At 38.4% G+C, this 25,268-nt stretch overlaps 1 protein-coding gene across 1 annotated transcript in view; it reads left to right on the top strand.

Moving 5' to 3' along the window:
• The window catches only part of LOC136858032 (zinc phosphodiesterase ELAC protein 1), a 120,435-nt gene that overhangs the window by 27,537 nt on the left and 67,630 nt on the right, over positions 1 to 25,268 (top strand). Inside the window, exon 4 of the mRNA XM_067137247.2 lies at positions 24,391 to 24,533. Coding sequence (XP_066993348.1) covers positions 24,391 to 24,533 — 143 coding nt within the window. The remainder of the gene's footprint in view (positions 1 to 24,390; positions 24,534 to 25,268) is intronic.

Consider the following 25,268-nt stretch of genomic DNA (forward strand, 5'->3'; position numbering starts at 1 on the left):
AAGGACTGTTGCAGACAGGGAATTGAACATAGATGAAAGAAACAGAGCAAAACAAATACTTATTGAATCCAAGAAGTCATGGGAAGATTTTAGTAATAACCTAGAAAGGCTAAGTCAAGCAGTAGCGAAAACTTTCCAGGCAGTAGTAAAGAATCTTAGAAAGGGAAAGAAATCAGGTGTTTTGGGTAAATCTGGTGAACTCATAATAGATTCCAGGGAATCACCGGATAGATGAAAGGAATATTTTGAAAATCTTCTCTACATAAAAGGAAATCTTTCTGGTGATGTTGCGAACAACCGAGCTTATGTTGGGGTCACTGGTTGGTGAAATTATGCTTGAGGGAGTGAAGAGGATTGTAAATAAACTCTGTTGTCATAAAGCAGCAGGAATAGATGAAATTAGGTCTAAAATGGTGAAATATAATGGAAAGACAGCGATGAAATGGCTTCATACGGTAATAAGATCAGCATGGAATGTTAGTAAGGTGCTTTCTGATTGGACCGAAGCATTAATGGCATCCATCTATAAGCAAGGGAACAGGAAGGATAGCAATAACTCTCGAGGTATTTCATTGATCAGTATACCAGGCAAGGTGTTCACTGGCATCTTGGAAGGGAGGGTTGAGAGTAAGTAGGAAGAAAACCAGTGTGGTTTCAGGATCAGTTTTTCAGTATGCGTCAGGTAATTGAAAGATTCTACGAGAGGAATAGGCAGTTATGTTTCATAGATTTAGAGAAGGCATGTGACAGAGTACCGAGTGAAAGATGGTCGCTGTACTGGGGAACTATGGGATTATGGGTATATTATTAAAATTAATCAAAGGCATTTATTTTGACAGTTGGGCTGCAGTGAGAATTGCTGGTAGAATGAGTTCATGGTTGAAGGTACTTTCAGGGGTTAGAGAAGGCTGAAATCTTGCACCTTTGTTGTTTGAGATGGATGAAGAAATCCAATGTAAACAACAGCAGCAATAAGAAAACCAACAGGGAACAGCACGGTAAAAATCTCACAATAAAATAAAGCACAACATAAACTACAATCTGTCACTTACCTTGTTTTAGTAGATTAAATTAGGAGAGTAAATATGGAAGCAGCCCATGAAGAAAAGAATAAAGAGGAGTGGAGTCCCTATGCAATAGTGTTGGCTACTGAATGCATGATTCGAAGCAGTGTATCGATTCATTCAAGTGTCCGAGTGAATCGATTCACAGGAAAGGCGAGCTCACGGCTCACGATTCAGCTTACTCCCAGCGGACAGTGCTGAGTGGCGCACTCACTGGATGTTGACGGGGAGCCGAGCTTCCGCTGCAGCGAGACAGTGTATCATGGCACATCGAAAGAATCGTGAACGAGCCGGCTCAGTGAGACACAAGATACACACGGCTCCTTCGGCTCATTGGACACGCGGAGAGCCGAGCTTCCGCTGCAGCGAGGCATACAGTGAATCATGGCACATCGAAAGAATCGTGAACGAGCGCGGCTCAGTGAGACGCATGATACACACGGCTCCTTCGGCTCACTGGACACGCGGAGAGCCGAGCTTCCGCTGCAGCGAGACATACAGTGAGACATGCTAGACTGAAAGAATCGTATGCTATAATGGACTCTCGAGCTCAGCTCATTTGAAAATAATACCCATTTGCATTCACTGTCCTCTTCTTACAGGGAGGTTTAAATAATAGATGGATTTATTTGCAGTGTTAAAAAGGTAGTCATAACATAATTCTGAAGTAGCTAGTAAGTAGGTAGGCTATTAGGTTATACTATTTATTAGTTTAATGAATCTTAGTATTATAACTTAATTGACTTTTGACAATTAAACTCGACTCTAGCCTGCCCTATGACTATGAGTCATGCTCATGACCACTCAAAAGTACCTGTTTTATATTGGGAAGAACGGCTCAGTATTTTCCCAGTTCATATGTCACATCGTTGCACAAGACTTCAATCATATGTGGACAGACGCAATAACAGTATGTTGAATCAGAAAACCAGCGGGCTACTGTACATCTTGAGTTGCCTATACAAAATATGACGATTTAAAAAAATCCCCAGCTGATAGAAAAATACTTTTTAAAAAAGACTGAGCGAGTTGTCGTGCGGTTAATATCGCGTGGCTATGCGTTTGCATTCGGGGGGTGGTGGGTTCGAATCCCACCGTCGGCAGCCGTTAAGATGGTTTTTCCGTAGTTTCCCCATTTTCACACCAGGAAATGCTGGCTCTGTACCTTAATTCAGGCCATGGCTGCTACCTTCATAATCCTAACCTTTCCCACCCTGCGTTGCCGGAAACCTTCGATGTATTAGAGTAACTAGCATTTTTTCTAAGAAAGGAGTTCATAGTATGAAGACCAGATGGCAGCTGTGAGCACTGAATGCTGTTGCTGCTGTCTTACCAGCACATACTACACTGATGCAGTAGGAGCGGTGACCAATGAGCCGTGAATCGGATCACTGTATCGATTCAGTAACGTGAACGGAATCAAATGAATCGATTCAGTAAAATGAATCGAATGTCCCATCACTACTATGCAACACTTGACAAGATGCTGTTGATTAATAAATCCCAAAATAAACAAGACCATGTAATGAAAGAAATAGTATTTAATGAAGGTAAAATAAGAAAATTACAATAATTCCCAAAACAATAGATTAAACTGAAATATAGGGGAAGTTCTTACCACTAACCAGTTGTTAAAGTAATAGTTTCAAACCTTCCTTACCATTAATTGATTCATTAATTAATCATCTGATTTAGATTACCAAATAACTATTTTGGTAAAGATCATGATCTTGTTAAAATCTAAATAAATTGATGTTAATTGGAGAAATTAAAAATGTCCACAGGACTGTAATAGAAAGTTGAATGCAGTTTTTCCACTAATATTTCCAAAATTAATAAAATGAAAGATTGAAATTCACTGAAGTTATTACAATCTCACAACACAAATGCAGAAGGAAAAATCTTAATTCCCATTTAAATCACAAATAAAGACACAATTCCATCAAGAAATCAGAAATGATGCCACATCCAGGCAAGGCCCACTTAACAACCCCAGAAAGGAAAACAAAACACTCCTCCAGATAATAGGGTTGAAAAACAAAATACTGACATGAAACAATTAAGCAGAAGTAACTTAACCTTTACAGGGGCATTGGCATGTTTGATGCCATTAACTTCAGTGTCTTTTAAATGTGCTCATAATAGGCCTTTCAAAGCTCACAGTACACAGGTGTGGCCTTTAAGGCTTCTTTCACACTGGCGTTTTTAGCAGCGCTTCTTAGCCGCGCTACAGAAGCACGTATTCAATTGGTACACTGTTTATATTGTGCTTTATACATGAGCGTTTTTCTTTTTTTGCTCACTGTGTACGGCGCTGCTACACGAGCACATGCGGCTCCCCGCTGCTAGCGGTGGTGTTTTTAAATACATTCATTTTCACACCAAGCGTGCAAGCAGCGAAGTTGGTCATGTTTTTCTGAAGGAAACATTTTTTCTTATATTTGAAACGGAACTCTTCATTAATGAAGTGGAGTTATGCCCTGTTTTATGGGACTCAAGATGCAGTGAATACAACAACAGGATCGAGAAACATAAAGCATGGGAAGAAATTTGTGAGAAGTTCATACCGGAGTTCTCTAGTAGAACAACAGTTGGGAAAAATAATGCAGGTAAGACTTATTTATCTTATGTATAGCACACAACAAAATGTGTATACAGTTGAACCTGCTTTATACGTAACTCTGTTCTACGTAATTCATATTTGAATGTAATTTCCTTTAGGTCCCGGAAAAATATATTTTAAAAGCGTGTTAATTAAACCTTATTTATACGTAATCCGTTTATATGTAATTTGCTGTTATACTATTAAGTGCCAGTGAAATATAACTGAGTTTTGCGTACCGGTAATTGTAATGAGAATATGCTTTTTAAAAAGAAACTACTGTATTTACGTAGTTCCATCTTTGTCGACGTAGGCGGAAGTAGAGCGATCAGGTTTCGGTGCTGAAACAGAACACAGAGTTTCGCCGAGTGACATTATTGACCCTTTCTTCCTAAAGGCGAGTTCCCCTCGCTCCTCCTCTACCTTCATCGTTTTTGACATGCCGCCAAAGATACATTATAAGCAAAGTGCGCGGTTTTGGTGCGGAAACAAAAGAAAATACAGTAAATTTGTTTGAATATGAGAATTTCTTTCTTGGGAACAATGGAGAAGTAAAATGTCCACGATGCCGGTATCTGGTGTTTACTGTTGAACAATAGTTTTGTCATTCAGTTGCTTTTGATTAGCCATGGAGAACAGAAAAAGGGAAGTTATACAAGAAGTGGATGCTAATCCACACAAAACAGAAACTGAAATCGCTTCAGACTTAGAGATTGCTTACCACGCTATGTACAGTCATCAGTAAAAGAAATGCTATTTTGGATGAGTTTTTAAAACTGGGTTCAAAATCAGCAAAGCGCAGCTGTCAGCAAGGAGGAAAGGTACGTAGATTTGGAGAAAGCACTTTTCACATGGTTCCAGCAAAAGTGGGCTGCAGCTCTACCAATTAGTGGAGACATGCTGAAGGCAAAGGCGATAGATTTAGCTAAAATGATGAGTATCACTGCTGCTTTTAAGGCTTCACCAGGATGGCTGCAATGATTTAAAGATCGTCATGAAAACACAGGGAGAACAATTTGCGGTGACTCAAAATCTGTGGACGATGTCACGGTGCAACACTGGAAAGATGAGGTTCTGCCGGGTATCGCAAGCGATGATCAGCCTCCAAACATCTACAGCTGTGATTAGACCGGCCTACTCTACAATCTTCTTCCTAATAAAATATTAGCTGAAAAAGGTGACTCATGCCATGGAGGGAAGAAAAGTAAATTTCGTGTATCAGTACTTCTCGCCACCAATGCAGATGGATCTGACAAACTTCCTCCACTTGTGATAGGAAAATCAAAGAATCCGAGATGTTTTAAGGGTGCGAAAACAAAACCTAAGGAATATGAATCCAATGGAACAGTGGTTGAAAAAACTGGACATTAAAATGAAGAAGAAACTGAAGAAGATCCTTCTTCTTATGGATCGATGTGCAGCACATCCACCTCAAATCATTCTGGAGAATGTCCGAGTGGATTTTTTTCCCTCCTAACTGTACCAGTGTTTTACAACCGCTTGATTTGGGCATCATTGCAAATTTCAAAGTGCATTATAGAAAAATGCTGGTTCAACATATAATAACACTGAGTGATACAGGAAATGAACCTCTCTCCATTAATTTGCTACAAGCCATGGATTTTATTTTGGCTGCCTGGAAGTAGGTGTCATCTTCCACAATCAGCAATTGTTTCCGCAAAGCTGGTGTCTTACTAGAAGAGGCTGCTCTAATGATTATGGGGATGAAGTTTTGTCTGGCAATGAGCTAATGCTACCGGAGGGTGTAGAATTTAATGCTTTTGTGCATTTCGATGACAATCTGGCTGTTTGTGGAGAACTGCCGGATGAAGAGATTATTACTGATGTATGCCAACAACGTGGCGGTGATGGACCAGCTACAAGTGATAGTGACATTGGAGATGGAGATAACGACTTAAATCTTGACACCTGAACTGAGTGAAGTGTTATGTGCAGTCGAAGTGTGTAGGCGTTACATCAGTGCGAAAAGTTGTAGTGAAAATGCTTTGCTAAAGGAGGTTTATACTCTTAATGCAAGAAAAGTGAAACAAGCCAAACTATCTGATTTCTTTAAGGCTGGGCCAAGTTCAGAATAATATTTTCTGTCTTAATTTACTTATTATATGCAAGGATTTACACATGCAGGTCTATTCCATTGGTTTTTCAGTAAATATGTGATGTATTGCGTAAGTCTGATTCCTAAGTAATTCTGTGTTACAAGTACAGTATTTTTTTTCTCTTCCCTTTGATGTATGTATAAGTCAGATTCAACTGTATATCATTTCATTGCATTTTATTAGAGCTAGAAATTGTATTTCAGTACAGTACACAGGCAACACTAGGTTTTGAAGCTATTTAGAAATCTGTATCATTAACAGTTTCAGAAACAGCGCTTTAGGTTGCCATTTAAATATTGTTCATTTGTTAAGGTATTGATCTTTTTGTACTTCAAAAGTAGTCAGCAAATTTTTCTGTAGCAGCACTCGCTGATTTGTTTCTGCTGTGTGATGTCATATGATATTCTGTATTTTCTAATCCAGATACATTTAACGTGTCTTCAGACTGATATCCATCTGTTTCACGAACAAAATTGTGAAGAAGGCAAGAAGCTTTAATTATGTCGGTGGCAAAATCCCCTGAAACATTCAGTGGCCAGTGGAATACTCCTCCATTTATTAGTTAATATTCCAAAGGTGCATTCTATGAACCGCCTTACCCGAGACTGATGGTAATTATACATTTTTACCTTTATATGGTTTCTGCAAAGGCAAAGGCTTCATCGCCATCAAAAGTGAAGGGAAGTGGCCCTCCAGAACTAGATATTGGCTTTGAGCTTGGGATGTTCAATTTATTCTGTAATCTTTTGAAATAAGTAACTATTTTTGTAATTTTGTGAATCAGAACTTTTACCTATAACATGAATCACACACTGCTAACAAAACTATTGAACAATAATGTTTGTAGTTATAATAGAGAGAACCACTCTGATGAGGGTTTAACTACACGCACATACTTCCCGTCAATAGCTCCCAAGCAGTTAGGGAAAGTTGCATTTCTCTTGAAGCCATCTGCTATGCTTAACCACTGATCTTCCGTCAAACATGGCATACTGGTATCTTCAAGAATGTTACGAATAGCTTGACACGTATCTTTTATTATACTTGATATTGTTGAAATTCCATATTTATATGCATAATGGAGGTCTGTGAAGGAAAAAGGTACCTGAAAATAACATTTTATTTTTATTTTCAGCATTGCAGTTGTAGAAAAGATGGAAGAGTATTAGAGATTCCTACACTAGAGAGCTCTGTAAACAAAAGAGAAGTAAAAGTGATACAGATGTTGATTCCCATAGGGAATGTGAAATATTTGTTCCGAATGAGTAAATATTTAACGGTACCAGTATATTTGGTCCGTTATTGGACATTATAAATTTTCCAGCTAACTGATTTCTGGTTGCCAGCGTTTCGCCCCAGTGTGCTAAGTTGGGTTCATCAGTTGGTAAATAGCACACCTACCAAGACGCATGGCTAGTGCATACCGTCCATGTCCAATAACGGACCAAGTAAAGTGGTAAGTAAAAGTGATTCAGAGGCAAATAGCAGAAGGCAATACATATTTTTAAACAGCTTTCCTTTTCGTCTCCTGTATGTGACACAAGACCTCCTGTCGTGACACCCAGAGAGGAAGATGAGGATGCAGATACAGATCCGTTACGAGGTGATTCATGGATCGGTTCCTCACAAGGGTGTAGTGGTCAAAAATGGAAACTAACAGAAGATCAAAAATTATTACAAGCCCTCATAAGAGGCATCGAGAACAAAGGAAAAGTTAATCTAGATGCTGATGCTGATAGACATTTCAAGTCTATTCTCCAACATGAGAAACCGGATGCTAAATGGGAAATCATAAGTGTGCTGAAGAAGTACAAAAGAAGCAATCTATCACATAGTTATGAATATTCAGGACATTATGGATATCCAGTTGGCTGTCATACACATTGTTCAGCTCGTTTGAACCCGATTGCTTAAACTCCTGTGAATACAATTATTCCTGCCCCATCTACTCTACATATATGAATTTCCAGCCTTTTCAAGACTTTCCTTTGCCAGAATATGGGTGCTCAACCAAAAAGACTTAGGAACACATGCTCCTATATCGTCACTAGTTTCAGTGGCTTCTCAGGAATCAAATACATCACTGTATTCAGATTTATTTTAGAACTGCCAAGGACATTTATTTCAGATCTTTCATGTCAGTAATTTGTAATGCCTGTCTCATTTTAAATCCCACTGGAAAAAATAGTGCCTTTTACGTACCTTAGAGTTATTACAATCCTTTCATCTATGGTGATACTGTTACTCATACATGTCTTGCCTTTTGGTCTGGTTTTGAAGAGAATTCAATAGCTCATCATAATATGCTATGGACATCCTGAAGTAATTTAAAAATTTTGTTTAATCTTGTCTTAAAACATTGTAAAATGTAAAAATCTGTCCACTTTTTACAGGAGTCTGAATCATTGGATGTTCCTAATATCTGCGTTTACATTGTCTTTGTCTTCTCGTAATTAGCAAAGCAACTGCAAGGGCTTACTCATCCTCATCCATTTTGCAAGACACTGAGAAGTGTTTAGCCATGCTACAACATGCGTAGGCAGTGCGACTACAAGAAGCGCTCGGGAGCGCCGGAGAAGTGAATCAAAGCGCGACTAAGAAGCGCCGCTAAAAACGCCAGTGTCAAAGAGGTGTAAGATCTGTCTTGTAGGCAGCAAGAACGTTTCTCACCCATGAAGCAGTGTTTTCTTCACAGCTGTTATGTTGTTATGGAAGGTGAATGCTTCATCCTGGTGTGAGAATGTGATATATTGGTAAGTGATTTTGTTATATTGTAATAAATTTTGAACACTGATAACTTGTATGCACTAAAAGGCAACCCAAAAATAATATTGTGATAATCATTTTGTTTGCTTTTGTGAAGTCTTCTGTGAAAACCAGTAATTTATAAATGGCCTCGTATGTGCCCAGTGCGCAAATGTGGCACTTGTTACGATATAACATAACCTCATACCTTTTACTTTTAGAAATTGCATTTGATTGAATTGAATGGGCATTGATCAGAAGAAACTAGAGTTCAAAGCTTCTGTAGTCACTACAGTAGTGGAAATGTGCTTGGCAAGAGAGAAGCGAGGAAGGCCAGCTGTACTGACGAAAAGAGCTCGTATGGCTTGTGTTCAAGAAGTGAGACTAGATGGAATGGGCTTCTCTCCGGTAAAAAGTAAAAGTAAACTCGTGTCCTCATCCCGAGCTCTTTTCAGGCGCATCCCCAATGGAGGTGAGCTGCATGTACCGTTTCCACCACATACCAGCCCTCCTGCTAGTCTTAAATTTCTGGCAGTCCTGGGAATTGAACCTGGGCCCCTGGGGATGGCAACTAATAACACTAACCAGTACACTATGGAGGTGGACCACTATCCAGTGCAAGAGGGCTACAGAAGTGCACCTTGTTGTAGAGATAAAAACATGTTATGAATGCCAAAAGTGTTGTGTACCAATTTTCCCAGAAAGTTTTCCACACTGTGTGAAACGAGTCATTTGCTTTGTTTTGCAATAATTGTAATTAGTTGTGAAATAAAATGGGTATAAAATGAACTAAACATTTTTTTGTAACGACTTCCTTGATTGATCCATTTATGCACTGTATACACAAATGTTGCCATTAACAAAAAGGGTAGTTTTAGGATAGTATTAAGAGATTTCTAAAACTTAAATAAATAAATAAATAAATAAATAAATAAATAAATATGACTACAGCCTCACTGTACAGTATAACAAATCCAGGAGAAAAAATTAAATTAAATTACTTTACTCCTGAAGAGGTTAAGAAAATGAGAACAAATGAGTTAACAGAATTAGTCTTCAACTTCCCTCATATATTCCATAATATTTATAATGACCATTTTAGAGTAAGTCCAATACTATAATGTACCATGATACCTGATTGTAATTAGTAGGGCCCGGATGTTTATGACATGTCGTATTTATTTTCTTTATATCTCCATGGAAAATACAACTCAAGCATGATTTTATCTACAGTGACTAAAAGTATGCATTTTTTACGGGTCATTGAAAATCCACAACCTGTTTCCAGTCATTCGACCAGGTCAGAAATCAGTCAATCAATACTGATCTGCATTTAGGGCAGTCACCCAGGTGGCAGATTCCCCATCTGTTGTTTTCCTAGCCTTTTCTTAAATGATTTCAATGACATTGGAAATTTATTGAACATCTCCCTTGGTAAGTTATTCCAATCCCTGACTCCCCTTCCTTTAAATGAATATTTTTCCCAATTTGTCCTCTTGTATTCCAACTTTATCTTCATATTGTGATCTTTCCTACTTTTAAAGATGCCACTCAAACTTATTCGTCTACTAATGTCATTCCACGCCATTTCTCCGCTGACAGCTTGGAACATACCACTAACATACCACTCAGTCGAGCAGCTCGTCTCCTTTCTCCCAGTTCTTCCCAGCCCAAACTTTGCAACATTTTTGTAATGCTACTCTTTTGTCGGAAATCACCCAGAACAAATCTTTGGATTTTTTCCAGTTCTTACATCAAGTAATCCTGGTGAGGTATGGAACCATACTCTAGTTGGGATCTTACCATCTAGTGGCGAGGATAGGAATTGTGCTGGCTGCCGAAGCCTGTTGCACTCATCTGGGGCAATGACTAAAACCCATTCACTGCCAAACCTGTATATATATATACGTTATTGAACACCGTGCCACATCCGCCAAACCCGTATATATATACATTTTGGTGTAGTGTGTACTTCACCGATCTCGCAAATGAACACGATATAGTGTCATGCTTTGAGATTCCATGGAAATGCTCAAAGAAGTTCTGTACTGCAGATATACCACTCCATTTCACGCATTTTGAAAGCGGTCTGATGTTATTTCAGCTTCGTTGGAGTGGAATATCTTTTCTGCTAACGTGAAGCCAACCTGGCTTCTTGAAGTAAACATTCATCTCTTGTTGATGAAGAAATTGAATGTTTCCTCATAAATAGTGGTTCTGGAGAGCTGTATTTTGATAATGAAGATGGATAATATCTAAGTGGCGATATTGAACTATAAGAAAGTGCGAGATAAAGTAGTAATGATGAATCTCATGCGGAATTGTCACCCCTTCTTCAGTTGAATTCTTTTTCCTCAATTGTAAATGATTTTGATAATGCCAGTTCTTGGATCAACTAATATTATATTATATTATATTATATTATATTTCAGTAGTAGCCGCATGTATTAACATGCTACATCTATGGAGCCAAGCTCTGCACTCGGCAGGCGAGTGGGTTTGAACCCCACAGTCAGCTGTCCTGAGAATGTTTTTTTGTTGTTGTGGTTTCCGTTTTGTACTCACAAACAAATGGCGGGACAGTTCCTATTCATAAAGCACAGCCGATTCCTTCCATTTCCTTACCCAGTTTCATTCACCATAATTCATTTCATATTCATTATCTTCTCAACTAAGGTTCGTGTCGGGAAGGGCATCCGGTCGTAAAAATGTTGTCTAAAATATAATCTCACTTCATCCCCAACACCATATTGGGCTGCAGGGCTAAGGGGACAATATGCATTCCATTAATAGTATCAGTAAATATGTATCTGTCAAAGTGCTTCTTCCTTAAAAAGAAAAAACCTGGCCCACTGGGCTCGGCTGGTCATCAAAACTCGGCAGTGAAAAGGTTAATGAATGCCAGATGAAATTATATTGGAGAGTGTTGCTGGAATGAAATATGACAGGGAAAATCGGAGTACCCGGAGAGAAACCTGTCCCACCTCAGCTTTGTTTTCACGGGTCATATAAAGTCATATTTTGGCTTTGTTAATGTTTTTTGTCATTTCCTGGTAGTTTTTCATGTTATGGTCATATTTCCCCATGAAGTTTCATTTTTTGTCGTATTTTTATCTTTTCTACAGTATCCCATTATCGCATACTTGTTTGCACTCTTCCCAAAGATGCATTTTTCACATCTCCTAATTGTTGTCAGTAATTTCTTACAATTATCTTTCTTAGAAATATATTTGTAGGGCTTATGTGAATTAGGACGGTAAACTGTATAGAAAGCAACAGAAAGGTGAGCCTCAACTGAATTCTAATGATTTGAGATATTTAAAATATGCCCCAATAACATCCTGCGATCTTGGGTGGTCTTTTCCCTGTTACAAGTCAATGTTGCGTGAAAATAGAAGATCATTCCTATTTGAAAACTTTGAAATATATCTAGGCCTAATTTGCTATTGTAATTCTTTCTGATTGCCCATCAGAATGTGACATTTGTTTTATTCTGTGCAGAGTTGAGAGTTACCTCTGGATTGAGTAATTAAATAAATTCAAAATACATATAATAATATTTATAATATGATAATATTAATATAATATACTGTATAATCTCGTACCACCCACACTGTTTTTCGAAAATATCGCCTCCAAAATTGGGTGCGGGTCTTTCGCTCTCCGAACTGCTGTGTTGCCGAGTAGCCTTGCAGTGTTGCAAGTTGTCCACTTCATGACCGTATCGATGAGTATAATTAACAAGTATAATTAAAGAATCACTTAATCGATACTTTTTTTTGCGTTGGGCAAAATTAAATATACATTATCACTCACAGAACATGTTTCGACCACTTATAACAGTGAAGATACCAAAGAACTTTTACCAATCAAACAATCAACACAGCAAATATTTTTTCCATAACCTAAAGATTAACGCTTGTGCTTATTGCCCAATATTTTTTTCATCTAAGTTTTCCTTATACAGCTGATGATAACCACTAAGTGGTCGAAACATGTTTTGTGAGTGATAATGTATATTTAATTTTGCCCAACGCACAAAATAAAGTATCGATTAGGTTGTTCTTTAATTATACTTGTTGATTAGCCTTGCAGTGTGCGTGTGGGTATTACAAAGAGCTTGCTTGATGAGTTTGTTTTAGGATAATTATTGTTTTATGAGTAATTCTTGCCATGTCCTTTACTGCATTCTTCGATTAGCGTGTTTGTGGCATGTAATGTGACATTAGTTTGTTACTATTTGCATTGCTCTGTGTTGTTGTGCGTAATAACTGCACTATATATCTTACAATGGCGAAGAGGAAGAAGATAAGGAGCCGGGGTTGAACAATGATCAGCAATGTTCATGAATATTTTCAAAAGGAAACAGAAAATAATGGCCCTTGAGTCAGTGTATATAAAGTGCAGCAGAGAGTGTTGGAAGCTTGTCAAGTTAGTACGCGAACCCTTCAGCGTATAGTAAAGGAAGGTAAAGAAATTACCTGCCCAGTCATCTGGTTCCATCTCATTTCAATCACCGCGCAGATGAATCAAAAGGAATTGTATAACAAAGGCAATCGATGGATTCCATAAAGATGTAATAAGAACTACTCTCCTCAGTTACGGTATTATGTAAAGGGTGAATACTCGACACTGAACAAATGTGTTGTGTAACTCTGTACTTTTGAATGAATTATTTTTCGGTCTGTTGTCAATGTACCTTTTATATGCATTATTAATTACCTCATATCGTATTACATTGAAGATATAATAAGATATTAAAAATAAATAAATTTAAAAAAAAATAATAAAACTCATCCACAGGCCATACTTGAACTATAACATACGAAGCTCTGTATTTCAAAGTTATGTGGATTTCAACACAAGTTTAACACGCACGCGGGCGCTCCTGGCAGCGGCCTCTCACGTCATGCTGGATTGGTCGGTCCCATGCTCCCCGCTTCCCCCGAGAGCACGTTGGCCGCCCGCCTTCAGAGCAGAAAAGACCTATAGAATCTACATAACTACAAAGTTTAAATCAATTTAAAAACTATTTAAAATAGTTTGTGTTGGGTTCACCTTGTCAATACACTTGATTATAATAGAAAATTATTTATTCATTCATACATGTTTCACGAACATTATGCATTCTCTTCATCAGTGATGGTTAAGTCAATTGTTGACACAGTGGAATGAAATATAGATTTGGATATAGATACACCTTCTAATCAGTGTACCACAAATGCTAATAAACAGGAAACAATGATTTCAATATTAAAAAAGAATGGTAGGTGATGAAAAAATTCTGACATGATTTTTGGAATCAGCAGATGGAAACACATAAGAAAATGCAATGATCAACCTTCGACCACAGAATAGTCTCTTTATTTCCTCTGAAATCTGTGACAAGTTCAGTTACCTTAAAGAAATGTTCACATTTGATCTTATTGACATTCAATATGGTGTTTCCACATTTCTTTAATCCTTTCATGAGAATGGTAAAACCATTCAAACTTCACCTCAAATTTCACCCCAAGTAAGTTGAGTGTTCATAACATTACTGAGTGAGTGAACCCTAGAACTCGACCTCCGAGACCATCACGATCTTCTAGAAACCTCAGAACATCTAGAACAGCCTCCGGTGGAGTAATATGTGGTTCAATGGTGCTGAGAGCTGTTCTCTGGTGTGGATGGAAGAAGCAGCAACAGCGTGGGACATCATCAGCAACAAGACCAGGGAACAACACACCTTTCTTGAATAAACAAAAAGTTCAAAATTTCATTTAAAAGCCAACCATCTCTCTGTACACATTCCAATCCAATGTGCCATACACACACTGTGTAAATCCAGGCTCTGTAAGCTAGCCAAGTACGAGCATATTTTTCCTGGTACAATACATACATCTTCATTATAGACTATTATGCCAGCTAGTTGTATATTTCAAGAGAAGAAAAGGTATGATTAGACATGTGTACGAGAGTCTCTCATTTATGTACTGTATTCGAAACTGAAACTCCACAGCCTATTTCCAGTCATTCGACCGGCTCAAGAATGGAATGAATGAGGCCTCCATCTAGCAGCGAGGATAGGAATTTTGCCGGCTGCCGAAGCGTGTCACACTCTTCTGCGGAAATGGTTAATGAATGACTGATGAAATGAAGTGATATTGGAGAGTGTTGCTGGAATGAAACATGGCAGGGAAAACGAAAGTACCCGGAGAAAAACCTGTCCCGCCTCTGTCCAGCACAAATCTCACATGGAGTGACTGGGGTTTGAACCACGGAACCGAGCAGCGAGAGGCCAATGTGCTACTGCCTAAGGCACAGAGGTTCCATTTATGTATTTATATGTGTATAAATAAAATGCAATTTTTATTTGTATTTTGATCTTTGTTCCAGGTATGTTCAAATTATGTTTTGTTTTTGTTTTAAATATTTATGTGGAGTTGTTTTAGTCTGGTTAAATATGCTTTTAAAAAGGCTCTGTTATATCCTCAAGCTCTCTTCTTCTAGCTTTCTTGCTTATCAGTCACTGAGTAGCCTTGGCAGCATATTAATATCTAATAATAATAATAATAATAATAATAATAATAATAATAATAATAATAATAATAATAATGTTATTTGATTTACGTCCCACTAACTACTTTTACGGTCTTCGGAGACGCCGAGGTGCCGGAATTTAGTCCCGCAGGAGTTCTTTTACGTGCCAGTAAATCTACCGACACGAGGCTGTCGTATTTGAGCACCTTCAAATACCACCGGACTGAGCCATAATCGAACCTGCCAAGTTGGGGTTAGAAGGCCAGCGCCTTAACCGTCTGAGCCACTCAGCCCGGCATATTAATATCTAGTAGACACCTGACTATCCGGCCTAATGTGGTGGAAAGGATAAAAAGAAGCCATATAGGCTGGAGTTCTATAAATACTCAGTTCCTTCCCCACTTTTACCATTAAAACTACACTTTTTGTACCAAAACCTGCTTTTATATTTTCTTACCTCTTAATACAGGCCAGTACTTTATACATGTTACCAAACAAGTTGGCTGTGCGGTTGTGACACAGCTGTGAGTTTGCATATAGGAGATAAGCGAGTTCAAACCTCCCAGTCGGCAGTCCTGAAGATGGCTTTCCATGGTTTCCCACTTACACACTAGGCAAGTGTGGCTGTGCCTTAAGGCCATGGCCACTTTCTTTCCACTCCTAGCTCTTTCTTATCTCATTGACGCCGTAAGACCTATCTGTGTTGGTGCAACATAAAGCAACTTTAAAAAAATAAATGTTTTTTTATGTACTGAACCAAATTTACTACAGAAAAAAGGGAGTCTAAGAATTAAAAATGTTGCACACAATTTAAGATTATAGTGTCTAACTTAATTGTAGGAACCATAAAATCATGTGTACTGTACAGTATGAATATATACTATTTTGAAATAAAAAAAATATTAATGTAAAACATAGGCCTAATTCTTAGAATAATGATTTAAGTGTATTTTACTGTTCATTGATAATTACACAAATATTGAAAGGTAGGCCTAAGATAGAAGAGCCTGAACTTACAGTTTTTAGTTTTTGAATAAGTCCATTACAGATTACTGTTCTCAGTTTTCTTCCATGATGCAGTGTCCCTCCACTTACGCAAACAGATGATATCAGCTAGTGCTGCTTTGTCTTGCTGACTAGTATTACAAAGTGGCACAGTTTATTCAGAAATACCTTAAACAACATTATAGATTCACGGCTAATAAATCAATCAAGAATACTATAGAATTAGTTAATAAACTGAGTGATTTTAAATTACAGCCCTATCATACAATACATTCGTTTGATGTTGCTAACATGTTTCCAAGCATTAAATACCAGTAAGCTACTACCGATCATTAAGAATTTAAAAACTCATAGTCACCTAAGCGAATTTGAAATACAGGATTTTATGAACTTATTAAAGTTGCTAATCAACAATAATTACTTTGTTTTTGACAGTGTAATTTATAAACAAAATGGGCTATCAATGGGGTCTCCGGCCTCGGGGATTCTAGCAGAAATTTATTTGGACTTTTTGGAGGATTCTGTAATAGATAACGGAAACACGTTCAGTAATATACATCATTGGTCTAGGTTCGTAGACGATATATTCGTAGTTCTAGATGAGCAGATAACAGACGCGAATGCCACCTTACGAAAACTTAATTATATAGACCCACATATTAAGTTTGCATTGGAATCCGAAAAGAATGGATCAATTAACTTTTTAGATTTAACTATTAATAGACAACCTTCAGCTTTCACGTTTAACATTTATAGAAAGCCCACACAGACCAATGTTACCATAAGACATGATTCGGCACACCCACAAGCCCAAAAAAGAGCTACATACATTAGTCTAGTAGATCATGCTTTTAGAATCCCAATGTCTAAAACTGACTTAAACAAGGAATTGAATACCATCCGCTCTATAGCTTACGCTAACGGCTATAAAGATTCTTTCATCGAAAGCATAATCAGTAAGATTAGACATCGTCTGCAAACCACGCTTAGCAGAGATAAACCCAGCCACAATTCCTATTCAACCTTCACATTTATTAACATTTATAAAGTCACTAATATATTTAAAAAGAATAAGTTAAAGATATCTTTTCGTACTGATAACAGGAGTACTGAGGTCTTACATAATGCAGCACTATAAATAAATCCAACCCTTATCTCAGATCAGGAGTATATAGATTTCAGTGCAATGACTGTGGCAGCGCCTATCTTGGGCAAACTGGGCGCAACTTCAAGATAAGATATGCTGAACATGTTAATGCCGTGAGATACAATAGATTCTCTGCTGTAGGCCAACATGTCCATGAATTAAAACATAATTTTACAAGTTTGGAGCAAAACATTCAAATATTAGAGACTTTTAAGTAAAGGATCACTGCTGGATGCTACTGAACTATGTTATATCCATCTAGACCAGTATTTCAATGCAAATCTCAACCTAAATGATATATCCGAGACACTGAAAGTTCTTTTTGATTTTCTTATAGCATTTTTCAAAAATGTTCAGATTCCAAACAAGAATTTAATTTTACGTATTATATGGAACAAGTTTTCCCAACATTCATTTTGTAGTCCACGCCCACCAGATCCCCTCCACACGCCCGCCCCCACACGCCCGCCCCCACACGCCCTGCTTCGGCCTACCCCTATCGCCCCTCCCTTGTTCCGTCCGGTTATGCATACCTGATTCGAGCTGTTCATTGTTTACTGCACGTTACTTGCAATATGATCGGTCTATGGCTTTATGAGGTGAGTCTTGCATACATTTATATTATCATATTATTGAGTAGAGCCTCAACACTTTCCGCTTCGAATCGTTAACAGCGTTTTTTTTATTTATTTTATTTATTTTTCACAGGTTCCACATTCGAACTGAGAAACATAGATCTTATATACACCTTAAGGAGCTACTTATATGTTTCCACCTCATAGGCCTTTGACATAGAAGAATTCCGTCATACCTGAATTTTATCCAGCAAAATTCATGATTTTTAAGATGACTCTGCAGTGTGTGAACTGTAGTTGAATGGACACAGAATGTTTTATTACCAAGCTCGATAGCTGCAGTCGCTTAAGTGCGGCCAGTATCCAGTATTCGGGAGATAGTAGGTTCGAACCCCACTATCGGCAGCCCTGAAAATGGTTTTCCGTGGTTTCCCATTTTCACACCAGGCAAATGCTGGGGCTGTACCTTAATTAAGGCCACGGCTGCTTCCTTCCCAGTCCTAGCCATCTCCTGTCCCATCATCGCCATAAGACCTATCTGTGTTGGTGCGACATAAAGAAAAAAAAAGTTTTATTAATGTAAACCGCACATCAAAATGAACCTACTACTGTATGCCTACAGGGATATCATTCAACTTGAGAACTGTTCAGTATATGTTTGACTCGCAAATCTTCTACTTGTGCAATATGTTTTTATTATGTGTCATTGTTTTTATTGTAGATTTCATTGGGTTGTATATTACGCACAATTTAAGGTATATCATGAGTTTTACATATAATTTTTCCTATTTTCCGTTTCTTTGTACAGCTGAAGATGATGCAAAAATGCGTCAAAACTAGTACTGTATATAATTAGTATGTTGTAATTACACCTATATAACAACATTATTATTGTATCGAATATGTGGACATATAAAGTTTATTTATTGTAATTCTCAGTTCAATACGGACAAAAAAGGAAATTTCTTACGTTAGCCTATATCATGTAAGAAGCGATACAACGTAGTTTTGGAAAATAGTGGCAAAGAATCGTCTCCATTTACCTGACTCAAAATCAAGTTCAATGCCGGTGGTATGTTAGCAAACAAAAGACAGTGAACCACTCGACGCACTCTACTTTGCACAATTTCATCTTATTTAATTTTCCTTGCATTTTTCTGCCTCCCTTCTCTCTCTCTCTCTCTTTTTTTTTTTTTTTTTTCGGAGTTCGCAAAGGAACATGTGTGTGTTCTTTATAGCATAGATTGTTCTTTCGGAACAACCTGTAGCTTTAGCTGTTTCACTGACTGCGCTACTCACATTCATAGTCTTTTGAAGAGATAAACGAGATACGGACTTGAGGTATGATTTAAAAATAACTTCCATATCCGAAGACCGTTTGCTTCGCTTTAACCACGCCATGCCAAGTCAATAGCAAAGACGGTGGCCAGTGACTGACTTTTTCGTATACACATTTCTGCTTTTGTTCTTTGACCTATGGAAAATTTCTTTTTAATTTGACGTTCCATTGTACGTCCTTCTGCACTTTTTCTTCAAACTAAGATCCCCACGCACAAACTCACGAACCACACAAACGAAATACATTTTCCCTCAAGAATTTTACATATATCACTGATATGTATTTAATCACTATGATACATACTATTGACAAAATGAGCACTGCACAGCATGCAAATGTCTGGAAATGTTAAAAGCGCATGCTTGGGAGATCACTACCGGTACTTCAGCAAGCCAGCCAGCTGAGTCACGCACGAAACCCAAATTCAAGGAAACATTCTTCCTGTCACAAATTAAGAACTAAGCAAGATACGAACTTCGGGATTGTTTTAAAAATAACTTCCATATCTGAAGCCCATTTGCTTCGCTTTGACCCCCCATGAAAATTCACTAGGAAAGATGCTGGCCAGTGACTGACATTTTCGTGTCTGCATATAAAAATCCCTGATCATGACTGAAAATAAATGCATATACTGCATTTTGTTATTATTTAAATTTTAAAATAAACTTATATACATTGAGCTGAAATATTTCTTTACCAGCAGTGAAAAAATTAGGAAAATAATGAATATAAAATAGAAGTTATGACATGATAAGTTCGATGCAATGAAGATTTTGCATTTGGCGTAACTTTCCATTATATTACCATTTTCACACTAAATTATTTTTTACATGTTTTTTGTTAACGGCATCAAATGCGCCTTGAAATTCTGTACATAACACGATATTCACCCATTTTAACCAATAACATTCTGATTTACGGATATTTGGCAAACCCGCTGCATTAGTGTAGGACAGCACAACCCGCAAAACATGGGAGAAGGAAAGAGACAGAATTATCCCATTACTGCTGTACTGCATTTTAAGGTTGAAACACTCTATAGTTACCAGCTGTACATTTCCAAACTCTAGCAATAGTTTTTACCATTATTCCGGAGTCCAGTCACTTTATATTGCGTGGTTTCTCCTGCATAGTCACTACAACTTTTTTTGTAATCGTTAATGAAACACAATTTATGAACATAACTAGGAACAGAGGCAAATTTATATGGTTGATATGCGATACACAACTGATAAAATAAAGAGCAGGTAGCAAGGCGGGGGCAAATTTGTGCTTTTCGTGTCACTGTCACAACTTGTGTTCTGCACGAAGTGTATAGGAGGATCGTAGCAGATGCCCACTTGCAATACCTTGGCAAAGTAAATTATACGAGGGCGGATCAAATATAAACGGGAATTAGTTTTTAAAATTTACTGCGTCACCCAAAATATACACACATAGAGATCAATTTTTTACGTTGTGTCCTGCCTTTGATACATATTTTCTCCATTGGATTGGTAAGTTTTTGATGCCGTCCTTATAGAAAGTAGAGAGACGTGTGGGGAGTCAGTTGTGCATGAACTCTTCTACACTTGTATCATCATCAAATTGCTGTCCTCGTAGGTCTTGTTTGAGTGGTCCAAACAAATGGTAGTCGCAGGGCGATAAATGTGGACTGTACTGAGGGTGATCCAGAGGTGTCCAGTGAATTTCCTCCAGTTTTTCCCGTGTTAAAGTGGCAGTATGCGGCCTTGAATTGTCATGGAGAAGAATGTTTTGGATCTGTTGCCGACATCGCTTGTTACAGTACGCAGCTTTTGCTTCATCCAAAATGCGACATTAATAGGCTGCATTAATTGTCCTTTTTTCATGAAGAAAATCCACCAGTAAAACGCCTGTGGAGTCCCAGAAAACAGTTGCAAGCATCTCTCCAGCAGATGGACGTGTTTTGGCCTTGACCGGACCTGCTTCGTTCTCTTCGCCGCCACTCCATGCTTGCTTTAACTCTGGGATCTAATGATGCACCCAGTTTCATCACATGTCACAATACAATGCAAGAAATCCTCTCCTTCCTCGTAGCGATGCAGAAGTCTGACAAACTTCCTAGTGTGAATTTTTTTGTTCCTGGTTGAGGAGATGAGGAACTCGCCTGGCAGACAATTTTCTGAAATGGCGTTCATCTCGGATGATGATTTGAACACTTCCATAACTTATTCCTATGGCTAAAACAATTTGCAAAATTTTTATTAGTCGATCTTCACCAATAATGTCACGAATGGCAACAATGTTGTCTGCATTGATGCTTGTCCGTAGTCTTCTTTCGTGAGGTTCATTTCCCACAGCTTCTTCATGCCGCATTTTTAGCCCACTCATACACTCGAGTCTGCAAAAGTGTTCCTTCCCCAAACTGTGCGCGGAGCCACCTCAAAATTTTGGAAGGTTTGGTGCCCTCTTTTGCGAGATATTTGATAGTGATGCGTTGCGCAACAGACATGTGCCCCTTCTGCTCACTCATGGCGTAGTGGAGCAGCCCAGCACTCTACTGTCGTTCACACGTGCAATCTCCTTCTCCAGACACCCCCACCAACATCCTGGCAAAGCTCCGCCTCAGAATTATTACTAACAGCAGCAGTACATTAAAATTCCTGTTTATACTTGATCCGCCTTTGTACCTCATTTTATTACAAAGATACACACACACACACACACACACACACACACACACACACACACACACACACACACACACACACACACACATGAGGGCTGGTTTTTTTCAACTTCCGATCGGTCGCAAAATTAAAACCACAGTGAGAATCCGATGAAGTTTTGTGCAGATGTGTGGCGCAGTGTCTCTAGTATGCTTGTCGACCGCGTCACTTTGCACTTATCAGTTCTGAGCACGCAGTGAGCACGCAAACATGCGTAGGACAATAGAGTCTCCTGCCAAATGTGAAGTGCGTTCTGTCATTCGATTTTTTCATGCAATGCAATTTTCTTTAATTGCCTGTTCCACTCGCTGAACAAGATCATCGTTTGACACTTGCTTTCTTCCTGGACCGCCTGCATCGTGAACGTCTGTACATCCTGCTTCGAAGTTCCTGCACCATCGCCGCACTTTGCTGTCACTCATGAAAGTTTTACCGTACACATTACTCATTCATCGATGAATTTCTGCTGCATTGCACCCAAGGTTCGCATTGCATCCCTCAGCATGAAGAAATCGAATGACAGCATGCACTTCACACTTGGCGGGAGACTCTATTGTCCTAGGCATGTTTACGTGCTCAGAACTGAGAAGTGTGTCGTGATGCGCTTGGCAGGCATACTAGAGACACTGTGCAGCACACCTGCACAACGCTTCGTCAGATTCTCACTGTAGTTTTAATTTTGCGACCGATCAGATGTTGTAAAAAAGCTCTCGTATATACAGTGTGTGACAATAAGATACATCCAAACTTTCAAGACACGTTCCTCTCAAGGAGAAGGATAAAATATGTATATGGGTCTGGAAATGCCTTATTTCCATATTTGAATTCCTTTTCTGCAACTGTACATAGTACATAAATCACAGAAACAGAATGTACCTGCATACTGCATGAAATTCTTTCGTACATGAAGTGTTCAAAATGCACTATGTTAGCATTGATACTGAGCCCGTTCTGGTATGCTCATGGGTATTAAACCACATTTAATTAATTTTGATAACCCATGTAATATATATTTACAGTAATTTGTCTGACAAGATGATATATATTAGTGGAAGGAACAGTACCAGCCAGTCTGCAGAAAGGATTAGTGTGCACCAAAAAAGTTTATTTCTGTCACAAGGAAATGGTGCTACCTAGCCATTGTCCCAAGAGAAGTAGCCAAGTGGAGCTATTTTAGAGAGGAGGGAAGATGTAGCATGGCCAGATACTAGGAATTACAAGCATCACTAGATGACTTTATGAATAATCAGCCACCTGTGTAGGTCTAAAAGGGGGCGTTCCGATTACTATCGGTGGAAAAATTAGAAAGTTCCTTTGCATTTAGGACCTGTAGATGCACAATATTTTGATACAGTGATGTGGTAGGATCATAGTAGATACTGGATATTATTAGTAGGGGCGTGAAATAAGGACACGGAGTGAGCACACCAGTGACAGTTTGTTGTTCTCCCATAACCTCAACTTTTATACTGTACACTGATGCTTTAGTAGCTATTGTAAGATTTTAACCCAATAAATAGATGATAAACAAAAGTAATGTGCCGGAGATGTGAAAAGTACTTCTGCATCACTACAAAAAAATGACTATTTCTCATAGTTCCATGAAAAGTGATGATTGATTGAAGGGAAAAATCAAGTCATAAAACCTCATATTATCATGAGCTCTATGTAATATTAATTTGTTCTTTTCCTTGGCCAGTATTTACATTTACATTGAAAATGAAAATCTATAACCCATTTTCCAGTCATTGACTGGGTCAGGAATGGAATGAAGGAAGCCGCCATCTTGCGGCGAGGATAGGAATTGTGCCGGCTGCTGAGGCTTGTCGCACTCCTCTGGGGCAGTCATTAATGACTGACAGATGAAATGAAATAATAATGGAGTGTGTTGCTGGAATTAAAGATGACAGGGAAAACTGGAGTACTCAGAGAAAAACCTGTCCCGCCTCTGCTTTGTCCAGCACAAATCTCACATGGTATGACTGGGATTTGAACCACGGAACCCAGCGGTGAGAGGCCGACGTGCAACCACTTGAGCCACGGAGGCTTTATATTTACATTCTAATTGATTATTTTAAAATATCCATTACAATACCAAGTATTTGTAGCAACTATGTAAACGACTCCAGTGTTTTCTTTCCAATTATTTATTTCATTTTTGATAAATGTATCACATTTTGTTGTTTGATGTTCATACACTGTATATTTACTCGATTTCCCTTTATTTTATGTAAATTGATATCTATTGAAATTCAATAAATAGTGGAATATTAAAAATTGAGAAATAAATAAGTTCACTCACATTTTTACCGAAAGAAGACCCAGTGTCCATTTAAATGGGCAGTCCTCATTTAAGCCCTTGGGCATCAATATCAAAAAATTACTCCATAACACTTCTTATTAACCTATTTCAATATGTATAAACAATTTTCATTAAAATCTCTCAACCTGTACTACATTGGGCCTCAGGAGGATATACGTTTATTTGCAACTGAGGCAGTTGGGAGGCTACTGTATATTAATGTACTGTCTTGGTATTCAACAATTGCCAATTAATTAAATACTCAGGGTTGGTGTTTTCTAGGTCCATGAGCTGATTCCTGTTGAGGAACAGTTCCCTGAGGACTGGAACTCTTGGAAAGTAAATCATCTCTGTGAAGAGCCTTGCCACCCACAGGAGAAACTGGGTCAAGAGATTGCCGTTGAGTCAGGTCTTGTGTGGAATGTGTAAGTTAGCCTTTGGTATGTTCAGTTCTGAACATCAATGACAGGACTCACTAGTTTACATATATACATACGTTGACTAGCAGATGTACCCGTGCTTCGCTACGGAATTCTACGTTGTATGAAGAATTCTAGGTTAGGCAGTGTGCACGTTGTGAGTAAGGTTGTAATAAATTGCATAGCTCTTAATGTTACCCTGGAAACGCGATGGGGAAGTCACCAAAATACTTTTTCATGTGAAGACTGGGTTAGGGAATTTTCATTGTAATGGTAGGCCCTCTTGCCTACCATCAGTCAAAATCAAGTTGGGGAATTTTTATTATAATGGCAGACTCTCACTCTCCACGTACCTTTTTACATCCTCAGAAAGACTGCCTTAGTGGTTTTCCCAACTGAAATCAACGTAGGTCATTACAATGACGCCAGTAGGAATGTTGTGATTAAAAGCAATGCTGTCATATGAAATACTCTATCAAATGAAAAACCACACATTTCCTCACTTTTAATGAACAGTATTACACTGCCAATCTAACAGTCCAATGTTCCAGAGCTGGAATGCCCAGGCCGCAGACAGCCGTGAGCTGTGAACACTTCTATTTTCGGGGGAGAGGGGTGTGGGGGAAGAGTGGAGAGTCCCAGGGCAGAAGCTATGCCCTTTTACTCTCTGTTTCCTAGGAGTACCTGAGGAGTTGGAAAATCTCAATTTACTACACTGGCAGGGGAAAGTCTGTCTGACTT

This window comes from Anabrus simplex, chromosome 1 (genome assembly GCF_040414725.1).
Source record: "Anabrus simplex isolate iqAnaSimp1 chromosome 1, ASM4041472v1, whole genome shotgun sequence".
Lineage (NCBI taxonomy): Eukaryota > Metazoa > Arthropoda > Insecta > Orthoptera > Tettigoniidae > Anabrus > Anabrus simplex.